This window comes from Camponotus floridanus, unplaced genomic scaffold, assembly GCF_003227725.1.
Source record: "Camponotus floridanus strain SB8 unplaced genomic scaffold, Cflo_v7.5 scaffold82, whole genome shotgun sequence".
NCBI classification, from domain to species: Eukaryota; Metazoa; Arthropoda; class Insecta; order Hymenoptera; family Formicidae; genus Camponotus; species Camponotus floridanus.
In genome coordinates, this window is record NW_020229852.1 from 201,078 (window position 1) to 213,932 (window position 12,855).

The window sequence follows — 12,855 nt, forward strand, 5'->3', positions numbered from 1 at the left end:
GTATAGGACCTTCTAATTCTGTTTAACAAGATACAGATTTCGTTATAAAAATATAAAAATATTTTCTATTTTCTATTTTATATTTTAGAATTAATATACACTCATATTCCGTAGCAAATATATGTATATATATACAGGGTCTACCAAAAGTGTGGAAACCCCTAAATATCTCGGAAAATATACGTTTTACAGAAAAGTGTTTCCAACAAAAGTTGTAGGGTTTAAGAAGATCTATATACTGATTCTATCAGTTTGACCTTGGATGGCGTCGTCAAGGTCAGGTCAAGGTCACATTGACTTTTTTAAATGACACCCCCTACATTTGATTGCATATTCTTATAGCTTAATTCAAGAGCTTTCCAAAACACTATAATAATGTTCATTTTTATTAAGTACTTTGCGAGTTATGAGGGTTGAATGATAGAGTAGCGCCGGTATTAACATTATCCAAGGTGTACTACATGGAGGTTACTCGCTCGGATTTGCATCTGTTGTGTGTGTGATCCAGCTAACTAAGGCAAGATCGGTCGTGGATCCAGTCAGCAAAAGCAAAGACCCAACCAAATTACAATCGAGCATTTAAAGACCTGGAAAGCAATCGACATAGTAAACAGTAAATAAATTTGTGGATGCTCATTTATCATAATAATTGTTCGAAATGTGTGCGTGTGCGTGCGTGCGGTGCGTGTATACAGAGATCAGGTTAGGTTGCACCAAACGATTGCAAATGTGTTTCAATGTGTTAAAGTAAATGCTGAAAGTGGCTGCCATTTACTTCCTGACAATATGCTAATCTTTGGTAGAATGTAGAAATGACTTTACGATTCGTTTCAAAAGGTATCAAAGCCATTTCATCCCTTATTCGCTGTATCAATTCGTGAATGGTTTTAGGTTTTGTTCTGTAAACCTTACTCTTCAGATATCCCCATAGATAATAATCAAGAGGAGTTAGATCTGGTGACCGAGGTGGCCAATCCTCTCCTCCCTCATTTCCGTTCCTTCTTCCTATCCACCGTAGCGGAAAAGTCTCATTTAAAATACGACGTGGTCCTGCACCAAAATGAGCAGGAGCTCCATCATGCTGAAACCATATTTCTTGGAAATTATTTGGAAAAGTATTCTGTATGGCTGGAATTATTTGATCAACAAGTAATCTCTCATACCTTTGAGCGTTCAAATATTCTTCAAAAAAAAACGGCCCTATTAAATAGCCATCTATTATTCCGCACCATACATTTATTTTTTGTGGATGTTGTGTGTGAGTTTCCCGCACCCAATTCGGATTCTCATCTGACCAGAAACGAAAATTTTGATTATTAACTTCTCCCGTTAAGGTAAAAGTTGCCTCGTCTGTGAAAACAATTTGATAAGGGAAGATGGGCCGGACATCTATTAGTGCCATCATTCTTTCACAGAAATGTATACGACGCTCCTCATCTCCGTTTTGCAATTCTTGAACGTATTGCAATTTATATGGATGGAACTTGTTCTTCTTTAAAATTCTCCAAACCGACATGGGAGCAATATCGTGAGTTTGAGCGACTCTCTGAACACTAGAATTGGGATCTTCAATAAATGTCTGCAGAACATCAAGTTGTTTTTCTTCGTTGGTTGCAGACAATGGTCTTCCTGACTTAGAGCGATTTCTTACGCTACCAGTTTGTCTAAAACGTTCTATTGTTTTTAACACAGTGGACTTATTAATTCGACGGTTCGGATACGTGTCATTAAATAATCGAACGACATCAGAGAACGATCTTTCGTTATCACCCCATCCACGCATCATGAGGATAGTGATTCTTTCACGTTCCGACAAGTCGCCAGCCATTTTTAAAACGTTTAATTTTAATTAATCGTACGTTGTATTTGGACGATAACAATTAATTTCTGCTTGCTCAAAGCTGAAGTTAGAAGGTGCTCGTTCTTTGATAGCTTTATACATTCTTAGTTGAATTTTAAATGCGAGTTAGACTGCATGTAGTGCGTCACATAGCGGTAAATGAAGGAACTAACGAGACGTTTCATACACGTTTTATGGAGCAATTTTTTGGCAATTTGACTTCAGCGAAATATGAGGATATGTTGAGGAATCGATCTTGCCTTAGTTAGCTGGATCACACACACAACAGATGCAAATCCGAGCGAGTAACCTCCATGTAGTACACCTTGGATAATGTTAATACCGGCGCTACTCTATCATTCAACCCTCATAACTCGCAAAGTACTTAATAAAAATGAACATTATTATAGTGTTTTGGAAAGCTCTTGAATTAAGCTATAAGAATATGCAATTAAATGTAGGGGGTGTCATTTAAAAAAGTCAATGTGACCTTGACCTGACCTTGACGACGCCATCCAAGGTCAAACTGATAGAATCAGTATATAGATCTTCTTAAACCCTACAACTTTTGTTGGAAACACTTTTCTGTAAAACGTATATTTTCCGAGATATTTAGGGGTTTCCACACTTTTGGTAGACCCTGTATATATATATATATATATATATATATATATATATATATATATATATATATATGCAGGATGATTCTAAATAACCTTATGTTTTTGCAAAAACATAATCTTGATCGAATTCTGAGACGATTTTTCCTTTGGCAAAATTTCATGCAAAGCATAGTTTTTGAATTATGAAGAGAAATATTTTACTTATTACGGGTCCGATGCAAGAGGCAAGCAAGGGCGGCACAACTGACCGTCAGACGCAAGCGCTCACGCGGGGCGCCTTCGGCGATTAGCTGATCGCTATACTATGCACGGACATACATGCGAATACATATATTCTCTCTCTCTCTCTCCCTCTCTCCCCTCTCTCCTCCCTCCCTCTCCCCCTCCCCCTCCCCCCTCTCTCATTCGCTCACTTACCCATAGTTTTTTTTATGAGAAGGGAAAATGCATTTTGTGCATACTCACCGGTCCGATGAATTATGTGGGATTCGACTACCAAGTCTAATTACCAACTCGGTATCTCCCTACCCACTAAATATCTCTCTCTTTTTATGAATTTCCGATAAAACGAGAATTTACTAAACTATCACTATCTCTATCACTGATCACTATCTTCGCTGCCGAATAATCACCGTTAGCAATTAAAAATCCCTCAATGAAAGAAACACTCGCGGATACACGATGCGTCGACGCAACAACGCGACAACGCGACGATATTTATTCGGCGGTAGCAAACAGCTGTACTTATGTTACGTTACGGTAGGTTAAGGTACTAACAGCGCTGCCGAACGTAATTATGTATTTGATCGAAGAACGCGGCCAACATACAATATTAAACATTTAACGCGCGTATAATATTATTATTATCATACAATATACATACATTATATGATATTCAAAATTTATTAGAATAAATGAATGTTTTTAAAATATTGACTATTTTACTACTAATATTAAATATTAATAATAATAGTAAAATACGCGAACTTATATATCTTGTTTCCTCTATATTACCTGGAAATCACCACATAGAGATTAGGCAAAGTGAAATCTCTTCTTTTATAAGTTTTTTTTATTTTCTCTGCAAATAAAGTTTCATTGTTGTAAGCTGGAAAAGCTTCGTAGGTCATTTCTGGCCCATAAGTTGCCTGTTGCATTCATAGTCTAAAGCTTATTTTATAAAAATGTAAATTGTACTACTAAATGAAAGGATTGACAAATATATATTGTAGTAGTAGTATATATTTAACAAATCAAAAAGAATAGTGAAAGGCAGTAAAGCGCCAACGCAGTTGTAAGGCGTGGATAAAGTAATTTCCAAGACAGCAATTCAATTTTAACGATCCTTTCGCTTTATTCCATACGTTTCGGACTCAATTCGAGCTTTCTTTAGTGATTCTAATAAAAACAAAGAAAAAAATTTATCAAATGAGAGCACAATAAAAACGCAATATCAGTAAAATACAAGAGAGAGCAGAAAGCATAGTCACATGCATACATGGTCCGTAAGAACGACGCGACTTCGTCAGAGCTGATCCATCCGAGAAAGCCCGATGCAAGAAGCCCTCTCAGCGGTACAAAGCGCGAAGAGCGATGCATTAGCAAAATAAATATAACAAAATCTAGTCACAGGTCTTAAAAATAAAAATTCATTAACGTTAGTCAAAGGCTACTCACTCGGACAAGAAACAGATCAGCAGAAAGGACACGAACAATCAACACACTAACAGTCGAATAGGCCGGTAATTCGAACGGCAACGGTAAAGATGTCATAATGTGGTCGGCAATAACAAAATATATACAAAGAGGACAAAGCCAGTCAAACAGAAAACAACCCATTAAATCTTAGGCATGTTTTCAATTATCGACAGACACGAAGTATTCAATTTTAAAGTATCGCTTTGGAGGTTCAACGCATTCTTTTGGCGCTTAATATAAATCATTTCAGAAATTAGTCTTTTTCCTAAAAACATTTCCTCATCCAAAACCTCAACATCATCGAAATTAAAAGTGTGATTAAGCGCTTTATGTTCGACAATGACGGACGTAAGATTCCTTCTTTCTTCGTCCTTAACAAGCGACCCGTTTGTCCTACATAAGAGGCGTCGCAATCCTTGCAATTAATTTTATACACTATATTGCTATGCGAATCCTTATGTAACCGTCTTTACCGACTTTAATAAATCTGCGCAAATTGTTTATTCCAGTGTAAGAAAGCCTAACGTCAAGATCTCTAACGCAGCATCGGAAGCGTTCTGATATGTTCCTCACATATGGAACATTAAAATATGGAACATATGGAACATTAAAATATGTAATCTTACTTCCACCTCTCTCATCATCAATCACACACTCATCATCATTCAAAACATTATCATGTTTGTTATTAAATCTATGAAATAGATATTAAGCTGATCGACAATTGTGTGAAAGATAAGAGAGAGCGGATATCCATTATTCAAGAGAATGTTGACAACAAATTCAAGATTTTTTTTGTGAAATTTAGGATGAGAAAGCCAGAAAACTTTATCTATTAAACCAATAATCGTGCCCTTCTTCTGGCAAAGGAGGTGTCGCGACTCGAAGTGGAGATATCTTCCCGAGAAAGTTGGTTTATGAAACCAATTGAATTCAATATGTCCATTTTTTAAATAATTGTGATGTCAAGAAAATTCAAACGGTTGTCGACACCCTCCTCAATAGTAAATTGCAACCTTGTGTGGAACGAGTTAAAAGTGTTCAAGACAACATTGAGCATTGAGGAGGGAGCCGCCAACATGATGTCATCAACATATCTGAAATAAAAAGGAAGATCTATAGATAGAGTCGCAATCGCCCTTGACTCCAAATCTTGAAGTGTGATCTCAGCAATAATCGGGGAAAGAGGAGAGCCCATGAGCGTGCCAAATGTTTGTTGATAACAAACATTGTTAAACATAAAAAAAGTAGAATTCAAAATAAGGCAAACTGCCATAAGAAATTCGTCGCGAGGTATCCGGCAATTACTTCCTATATAGTCCCATCTGTCAGACAAGCTATTAATGGCCATATCCAAAGGTATATTGGTGAATAGTGAGACGACATCCAACGAAATCAGTTTTATGTCGCCCTCAATATGTTTGCCATTAAGTCTCTCGTCACTTGCGCGCTATTGATAATTTGGCTATCAGGTCTCGGAATAGATTTATAAATGATGTCATGTAAAAATTTAGCGAGACCATAAAGCGGCGTGTTTTTAGATGAGACAATTATGCGTAACGGGTTATTTTTCTTGTGAATTTTCGGCAGCTCATAAGCTCTCGGTAAAACGCCGTCTGTACAATTTAACGATCTGTACTTTCTAATGATGTAATCACGAGTTCTCCACCTCGTCAATAGTTCATGTAGACTACTAATCAATTTATTAATCGGGTTCTTATTAATTACTTTATACGTGTCTTTATCCGCTAACAAATTAGACATATTAGAAAAATAGCTGTCCTAACGCGACTGTTATGTTGCCTTTATCAGCTCTCGTAAACAAAATATCTGGATTATCTTTAGTGGATTTTTTTTACAGCATTATATTATATATTTATTGATTAATTTTATACAAGTTTCATCAACTTGACAAGATACATTTGTTAATTTTATTTGAGTGTGTATTAGTGTGTTTTTTATTTATAATTTATTTCATCTCTTTCTTCTTTCTTCTTCTATCTCTAAATATTTCATTATCTCTAAATATTTCTCTTATCTATTCTAATACATTTAATCAGTGTTTGTATACCTATCTAAAACCTATCTCCTCCTTTCTGGCATCTTTCTGCTCTCTCTCCTCCCTGCACTCTTCCCTCTCCACGTACCTATTGAATCTTCTGAATTTCTTTTTCCCCTTCTTTTTATTTTCCACTTATTATATCCTTTTTTTTCTCCTCTTCCCTCCGTTTCCACAGTACTTCCTTCATCCTGTCTAGAATTCTTTTTTCTCCCTCTAGTATCTCTCTCCTCTTCTCATTTTTATTTTTAACCTTTCCACTGTTTCCAAATACATGCTCGTAGCTTTCCTCTTCTTTGTCGCATAATTTGCACAACCTTTCCTCTTCTTTTAGCCAGAACATGCATTTTCTGCTTTCATTTCCTATTCTAAACCTAGCCACTGTACTTAACTTATCCTTTCTTTGGCCTCTCTCCATGTATCTCCTTGTTTTTCCAAGAGAACCTCCTTGATCTCTTCTGCGTGTCTTGAATCCTTTATCCTTTCTTCTGTATAGTTTGTCTGTATTTCTCTGCCTTTTTCCTTCAATCTTTGCCATACTGATTCTTTCCTATCTTTATCTTCCCAATACTTTTCTATAGACCATCCTTTTTTCCTCAAGAATTCTCTCTTGTCTTCTTGGCTTTTTTCTTCTCTTCTTCTCTCTTGTATTTTCCAGCATTCTCCCAAGATCGTGTTTCTTTCTTGTTTTTCCAACTTTTCTTCATATTTTAGTGCTCTTTTTCCTGTCTTAATTATCAAATCATCCCTGTTTGTTTCTTTCATCACTATGTAATCCGGTGTGTTCCTGTCAAGCTTTAGCACGCATTTAATATATTTCCTTTGTATTCTTTCAAGTTCTTCCCTTTCTTTCCACCCCCAAATTTCGGCTCCATACATCATTACTGACTCTATTAGTGCATCGAATAATTTCATCCTTTTATCCCAATCTTCTTTAAATTTCCTCTCTCCTATGCTCCAAATTCTTCCTACTACGGTTTTAGCTTTACCTTCTAGCTTCTTAATTTGTCCTTCATCACTGTTATTGCACTTTATTATATATCCCAAATATGTATTAAATTCTTTCACTTCTTCTATTACTTCCTCCTTCCATTTGAATTCTAATCTAGTTCTCCTTCCTTGTCCTTTTCTGAACACCATTATCTTTGACTTTTCTGTATTCAATTTCAGGCTTTTTTTTCCAAATATTTTCCCAACCTCTTTATCATCTTCTTTAGCCCTTCTGGTGTAATGGACATCAGAACTCTATTAGTGCAACATCATCTGCATATGACAGTGAGTAAATTTTCTTTCTCCCTGAGACTACTCCTCCTTCCTGTACTTTTTTCATCTCTTCTTCCAAATCCGCTAGGCTCACATTGAACAAGGTTGGGCTGAGGGGGCATCCTTGTCTGACTCTTTTTTTCAGTTCCATTGATCCTACTAATATATATTGTATATATGTATATTGTATAATCAATTTTTATTTTATTCAAGATATGTAAACGAAGGGGCAGGGGGGAACGCCAAGTTTTCATATCTTACTTCGATCTAAAGGTCATTTATTCGATTTAGAATTTGTGTAAAACTTTTTTAAATTATATACATCATATAAAAAATGCTTTAGAAATTAAAGTAATTTTAACTCGTTTAGTATCGATTACGAATTAATAATAATTAATATCACATAACTTATTGTACTTGGCTAATAGTATTGATCTCATATCGGTTTTTAAATATTATATTTTTATCACTCTTTTAGATTTTTTGATTTTTTTATGTACTTGGCGTATTTTTTTACCTTTATAAAGTTTTTTTAGGAGGATCTCACTGCTTTTTGTAAAAATATATATTATTTCTACAGAAAATATATGTGAAATCGGTGAAAGTTTGTGTTGACAATCAATGTTTATCTAATAAGATCGTTAGCTTGACGTGGAATAAGAGCTTATTTTGGTAGCAGCCTAGTACAAGGACATTTGCGAGCGATCAAAGTTTCGAGATGTCTCTATGACTCGGCAAAATTGTGATATACACGGTGGGCCATTTTAATCGATGCACTCGAATATCTCGAAAACAGCACTCTTCAGAAAGAAATGTTTCAAACAAAAATTGTAGGGTGTGAAGGGGGACATAAGATGGTAGCATTGGTTTGACCTTGGAAAGTCATTTGAAGGTCACATAAAAGTCACCTTCAATTTCTTAAATTGAACCCACTATTTTTCATTACATATTCTTGTAGCTTATCTCGAGAGCTTTCCAAAACACTACAGACAAATGTTTTTTCATTAAGTACTTTTTGAGTTATAAGGCTTCAAAGTTTGCAGTACTTCGATATAAAATACAAAATATCTCGTAAAATATTTAGTTTTCGGTAGTCTTACCCTAATACTTTTATGCACAGGATAATGAGACAAAACTATTGGTATAAAGAAAACGCATGATTGTTTATAACAAAAAGTGCATTGCAAATTACACATTTTTTATTATAAACAATCATACGTTTTCTTTGCACCAATAGTTTTGTCTCATTATCCTGTGCATAAAAGTATTAGGGTAAGACTACCGAAAACTAAATATTTTACGAGATATTTTGCATTTTATATCGAAGTACTGCAAACTTTGAAGCCTTATAACTCAAAAAGTACTTAATGAAAAAACATTTGTCTGTAGTGTTTTGGAAAGCTCTCGAGATAAGCTACAAGAATATCCATTGAAAAATGGGGGTTTCCATTTAAGAAATTAAAGGTGACCTTCACGTGATCTTCAAACGACTATCCAAGGTCAAACCAATGACACCATCTTATGTCCCCCTTCACACCCTACAATTTTTGTTTGAAACATTTCTTTCTGAAGAGTGCTGTTTTCGAGATATTCGAGTGCATCGATTAAAATGGCCCACCGTGTATATACAGGGTCTACCAAAAGTGTGGAAACCCCTAAATATCTCGGAAAATATACGTTTTACAGAAAAGTGTTTCCAACAAAAGTTGTAGGGTTTAAGAAGATCTATATACTGATTCTATCAGTTTGACCTTGGATGGCGTCGTCAAGGTCAGGTCAAGGTCACATTGACTTTTTTAAATGACACCCCCTACATTTGATTGCATATTCTTATAGCTTAATTCAAGAGCTTTCCAAAACACTATAATAATGTTCATTTTTATTAAGTACTTTGCGAGTTATGAGGGTTGAATGATAGAGTAGCGCCGGTATTAACATTATCCAAGGTGTACTACATGGAGGTTACTCGCTCGGATTTGCATCTGTTGTGTGTGTGATCCAGCTAACTAAGGCAAGATCGGTCGTGGATCCAGTCAGCAAAAGCAAAGACCCAACCAAATTACAATCGAGCATTTAAAGACCTGGAAAGCAATCGACATAGTAAACAGTAAATAAATTTGTGGATGCTCATTTATCATAATAATTGTTCGAAATGTGTGCGTGTGCGTGCGTGCGGTGCGTGTATACAGAGATCAGGTTAGGTTGCACCAAACGATTGCAAATGTGTTTCAATGTGTTAAAGTAAATGCTGAAAGTGGCTGCCATTTACTTCCTGACAATATGCTAATCTTTGGTAGAATGTAGAAATGACTTTACGATTCGTTTCAAAAGGTATCAAAGCCATTTCATCCCTTATTCGCTGTATCAATTCGTGAATGGTTTTAGGTTTTGTTCTGTAAACCTTACTCTTCAGATATCCCCATAGATAATAATCAAGAGGAGTTAGATCTGGTGACCGAGGTGGCCAATCCTCTCCTCCCTCATTTCCGTTCCTTCTTCCTATCCACCGTAGCGGAAAAGTCTCATTTAAAATACGACGTGGTCCTGCACCAAAATGAGCAGGAGCTCCATCATGCTGAAACCATATTTCTTGGAAATTATTTGGAAAAGTATTCTGTATGGCTGGAATTATTTGATCAACAAGTAATCTCTCATACCTTTGAGCGTTCAAATATTCTTCAAAAAAAAACGGCCCTATTAAATAGCCATCTATTATTCCGCACCATACATTTATTTTTTGTGGATGTTGTGTGTGAGTTTCCCGCACCCAATTCGGATTCTCATCTGACCAGAAACGAAAATTTTGATTATTAACTTCTCCCGTTAAGGTAAAAGTTGCCTCGTCTGTGAAAACAATTTGATAAGGGAAGATGGGCCGGACATCTATTAGTGCCATCATTCTTTCACAGAAATGTATACGACGCTCCTCATCTCCGTTTTGCAATTCTTGAACGTATTGCAATTTATATGGATGAAACTTGTTCTTCTTTAAAATTCTCCAAACCGACATGGGAGCAATATCGTGAGTTTGAGCGACTCTCTGAACACTAGAATTGGGATCTTCAATAAATGTCTGCAGAACATCAAGTTGTTTTTCTTCGTTGGTTGCAGACAATGGTCTTCCTGACTTAGAGCGATTTCTTACGCTACCAGTTTGTCTAAAACGTTCTATTGTTTTTAACACAGTGGACTTATTAATTCGACGGTTCGGATACGTGTCATTAAATAATCGAACGACATCAGAGAACGATCTTTCGTTATCACCCCATCCACGCATCATGAGGATAGTGATTCTTTCACGTTCCGACAAGTCGCCAGCCATTTTTAAAACGTTTAATTTTAATTAATCGTACGTTGTATTTGGACGATAACAATTAATTTCTGCTTGCTCAAAGCTGAAGTTAGAAGGTGCTCGTTCTTTGATAGCTTTATACATTCTTAGTTGAATTTTAAATGCGAGTTAGACTGCATGTAGTGCGTCACATAGCGGTAAATGAAGGAACTAACGAGACGTTTCATACACGTTTTATGGAGCAATTTTTTGGCAATTTGACTTCAGCGAAATATGAGGATATGTTGAGGAATCGATCTTGCCTTAGTTAGCTGGATCACACACACAACAGATGCAAATCCGAGCGAGTAACCTCCATGTAGTACACCTTGGATAATGTTAATACCGGCGCTACTCTATCATTCAACCCTCATAACTCGCAAAGTACTTAATAAAAATGAACATTATTATAGTGTTTTGGAAAGCTCTTGAATTAAGCTATAAGAATATGCAATCAAATGTAGGGGGTGTCATTTAAAAAAGTCAATGTGACCTTGACCAGACCTTGACGACGCCATCCAAGGTCAAACTGATAGAATCAGTATATAGATCTTCTTAAACCCTACAACTTTTGTTGGAAACACTTTTCTGTAAAACGTATATTTTCCGAGATATTTAGGGGTTTCCACACTTTTGGTAGACCCTGTATATATATATATATATTGCGACGTTTCTTCAATTCAATTTAAATTATTCGCGACACTCCTCGAGGTGTTGGAGAGGAGCGTGCGCGGGGGAACGAAAACGCCGTCAAAAAAAATAGCGAAATTAATGTACTCGCGCTCTGAGGAACAGGGATGGAGGACGTTCTCGCGCGAGCCGCGGCGGAGCGGAGGCCGTTTCGATATCTCGATAGGTTGAGCGCCAGATGCGCATCTTTCACGCATCAGTTTTCCACGAAACTACAAAGAACGCGAAAAATAATAGCCTGCTTCGCCACGGGCCGACTAGCTCGCCTAACGGTAGAGGGGAGGGGTTTTGGGAGAAAGTCAATTGATTATGCGATACTTCACTAATTCAAAATGCGACAGACACAAAACGGGTATCGACAACCACGAGAAACTAACACTCAAATAAATTACGCGATTTTAACAAAGAAATATAATAAATTTATTAATAGAGAAATAATATAAAAGAAAAATGTAAAAATGAACTTGAATAACAGATCAGTTTAAAAATGACGGTTCACAATAAATTCGAGAACATACGAAAGCGAAATACACAATCAAATTAATCTCGGCACGAATAATAAGGCGTTATTCAAAGCAAATGCTCGCTTGAAATCGACAACCGAAAACGAGAGCGCTAACACATTCCTGTTGTTTATCCGAGCCCGTTTTTTATGGCTGGAGTTTGCGGGACGGAACGATATTTCTCGAAAGACAAAGGATTTTCGGCACGACAATATTCGTGGATAATATTCACTCAAAAGGTATCGTAATTTCGACAACCAATTCGACAACTTTATCGCTACTGACTTTTCTTCACAATTTCCCAATTCGCAAGTTTAAACGACAACTTAATAGCTCGACAGCCTAATTAACCAGAGATCGGAAATAACTAATAGTTTTGCGAAGACGGATCTCGTATGCGACAGGCGAACGATATTTTCAATATTCGATAGCCGAGCGGCCGGAGATTTTTCTCAGCCGGCGTTTCGCCTCTTTCTTCCGTGCAAGCAGCTCAGATTTCACTCTCGGTCGTACTTTTGCGATTATTGCGCACCGCGACAAATTCGACAGACACAAATTATCATTTATTACACTCTATTCGACGGCGTAATAAGCGCGACAAAGACACAAGTACTCTATTAACATTTATTACGCTCTATCCGACGGCGTAATAAGCGCGACGAAGACGCAAATGCTCTAATGCACACAATACGATAAAATACAATAAACGCTCACACGCATACTTAACAATCGACGACGACATCCACGAAATCAGACACAAAAATCGCCCTGAGATAATTTTCGGGAATATTCCACGCGGCAACGACGGTGACACGACAACACGGGCGGTGTACGCTTTTCGCGATCCT

General features: G+C 36.6%; 1 protein-coding gene across 1 annotated transcript; it reads right to left on the reverse strand.

Annotated features, from left to right (window-relative positions):
• Positions 1-6,607: 6,607 nt before the first annotated feature.
• On the reverse strand, positions 6,608-7,634 carry LOC105255879 (golgin subfamily A member 6-like protein 6). The gene is made up of 2 exons (XM_011265407.2): positions 7,542-7,634; positions 6,608-7,465 (listed from the first exon to the last, which is right to left on the reverse strand). The coding sequence occupies exons 1-2, from the start codon at positions 7,632-7,634 to the stop codon at positions 6,608-6,610; spliced, it is 951 nt and encodes a 316-aa protein (XP_011263709.2).
• Positions 7,635-12,855: the final 5,221 nt, after the last annotated feature.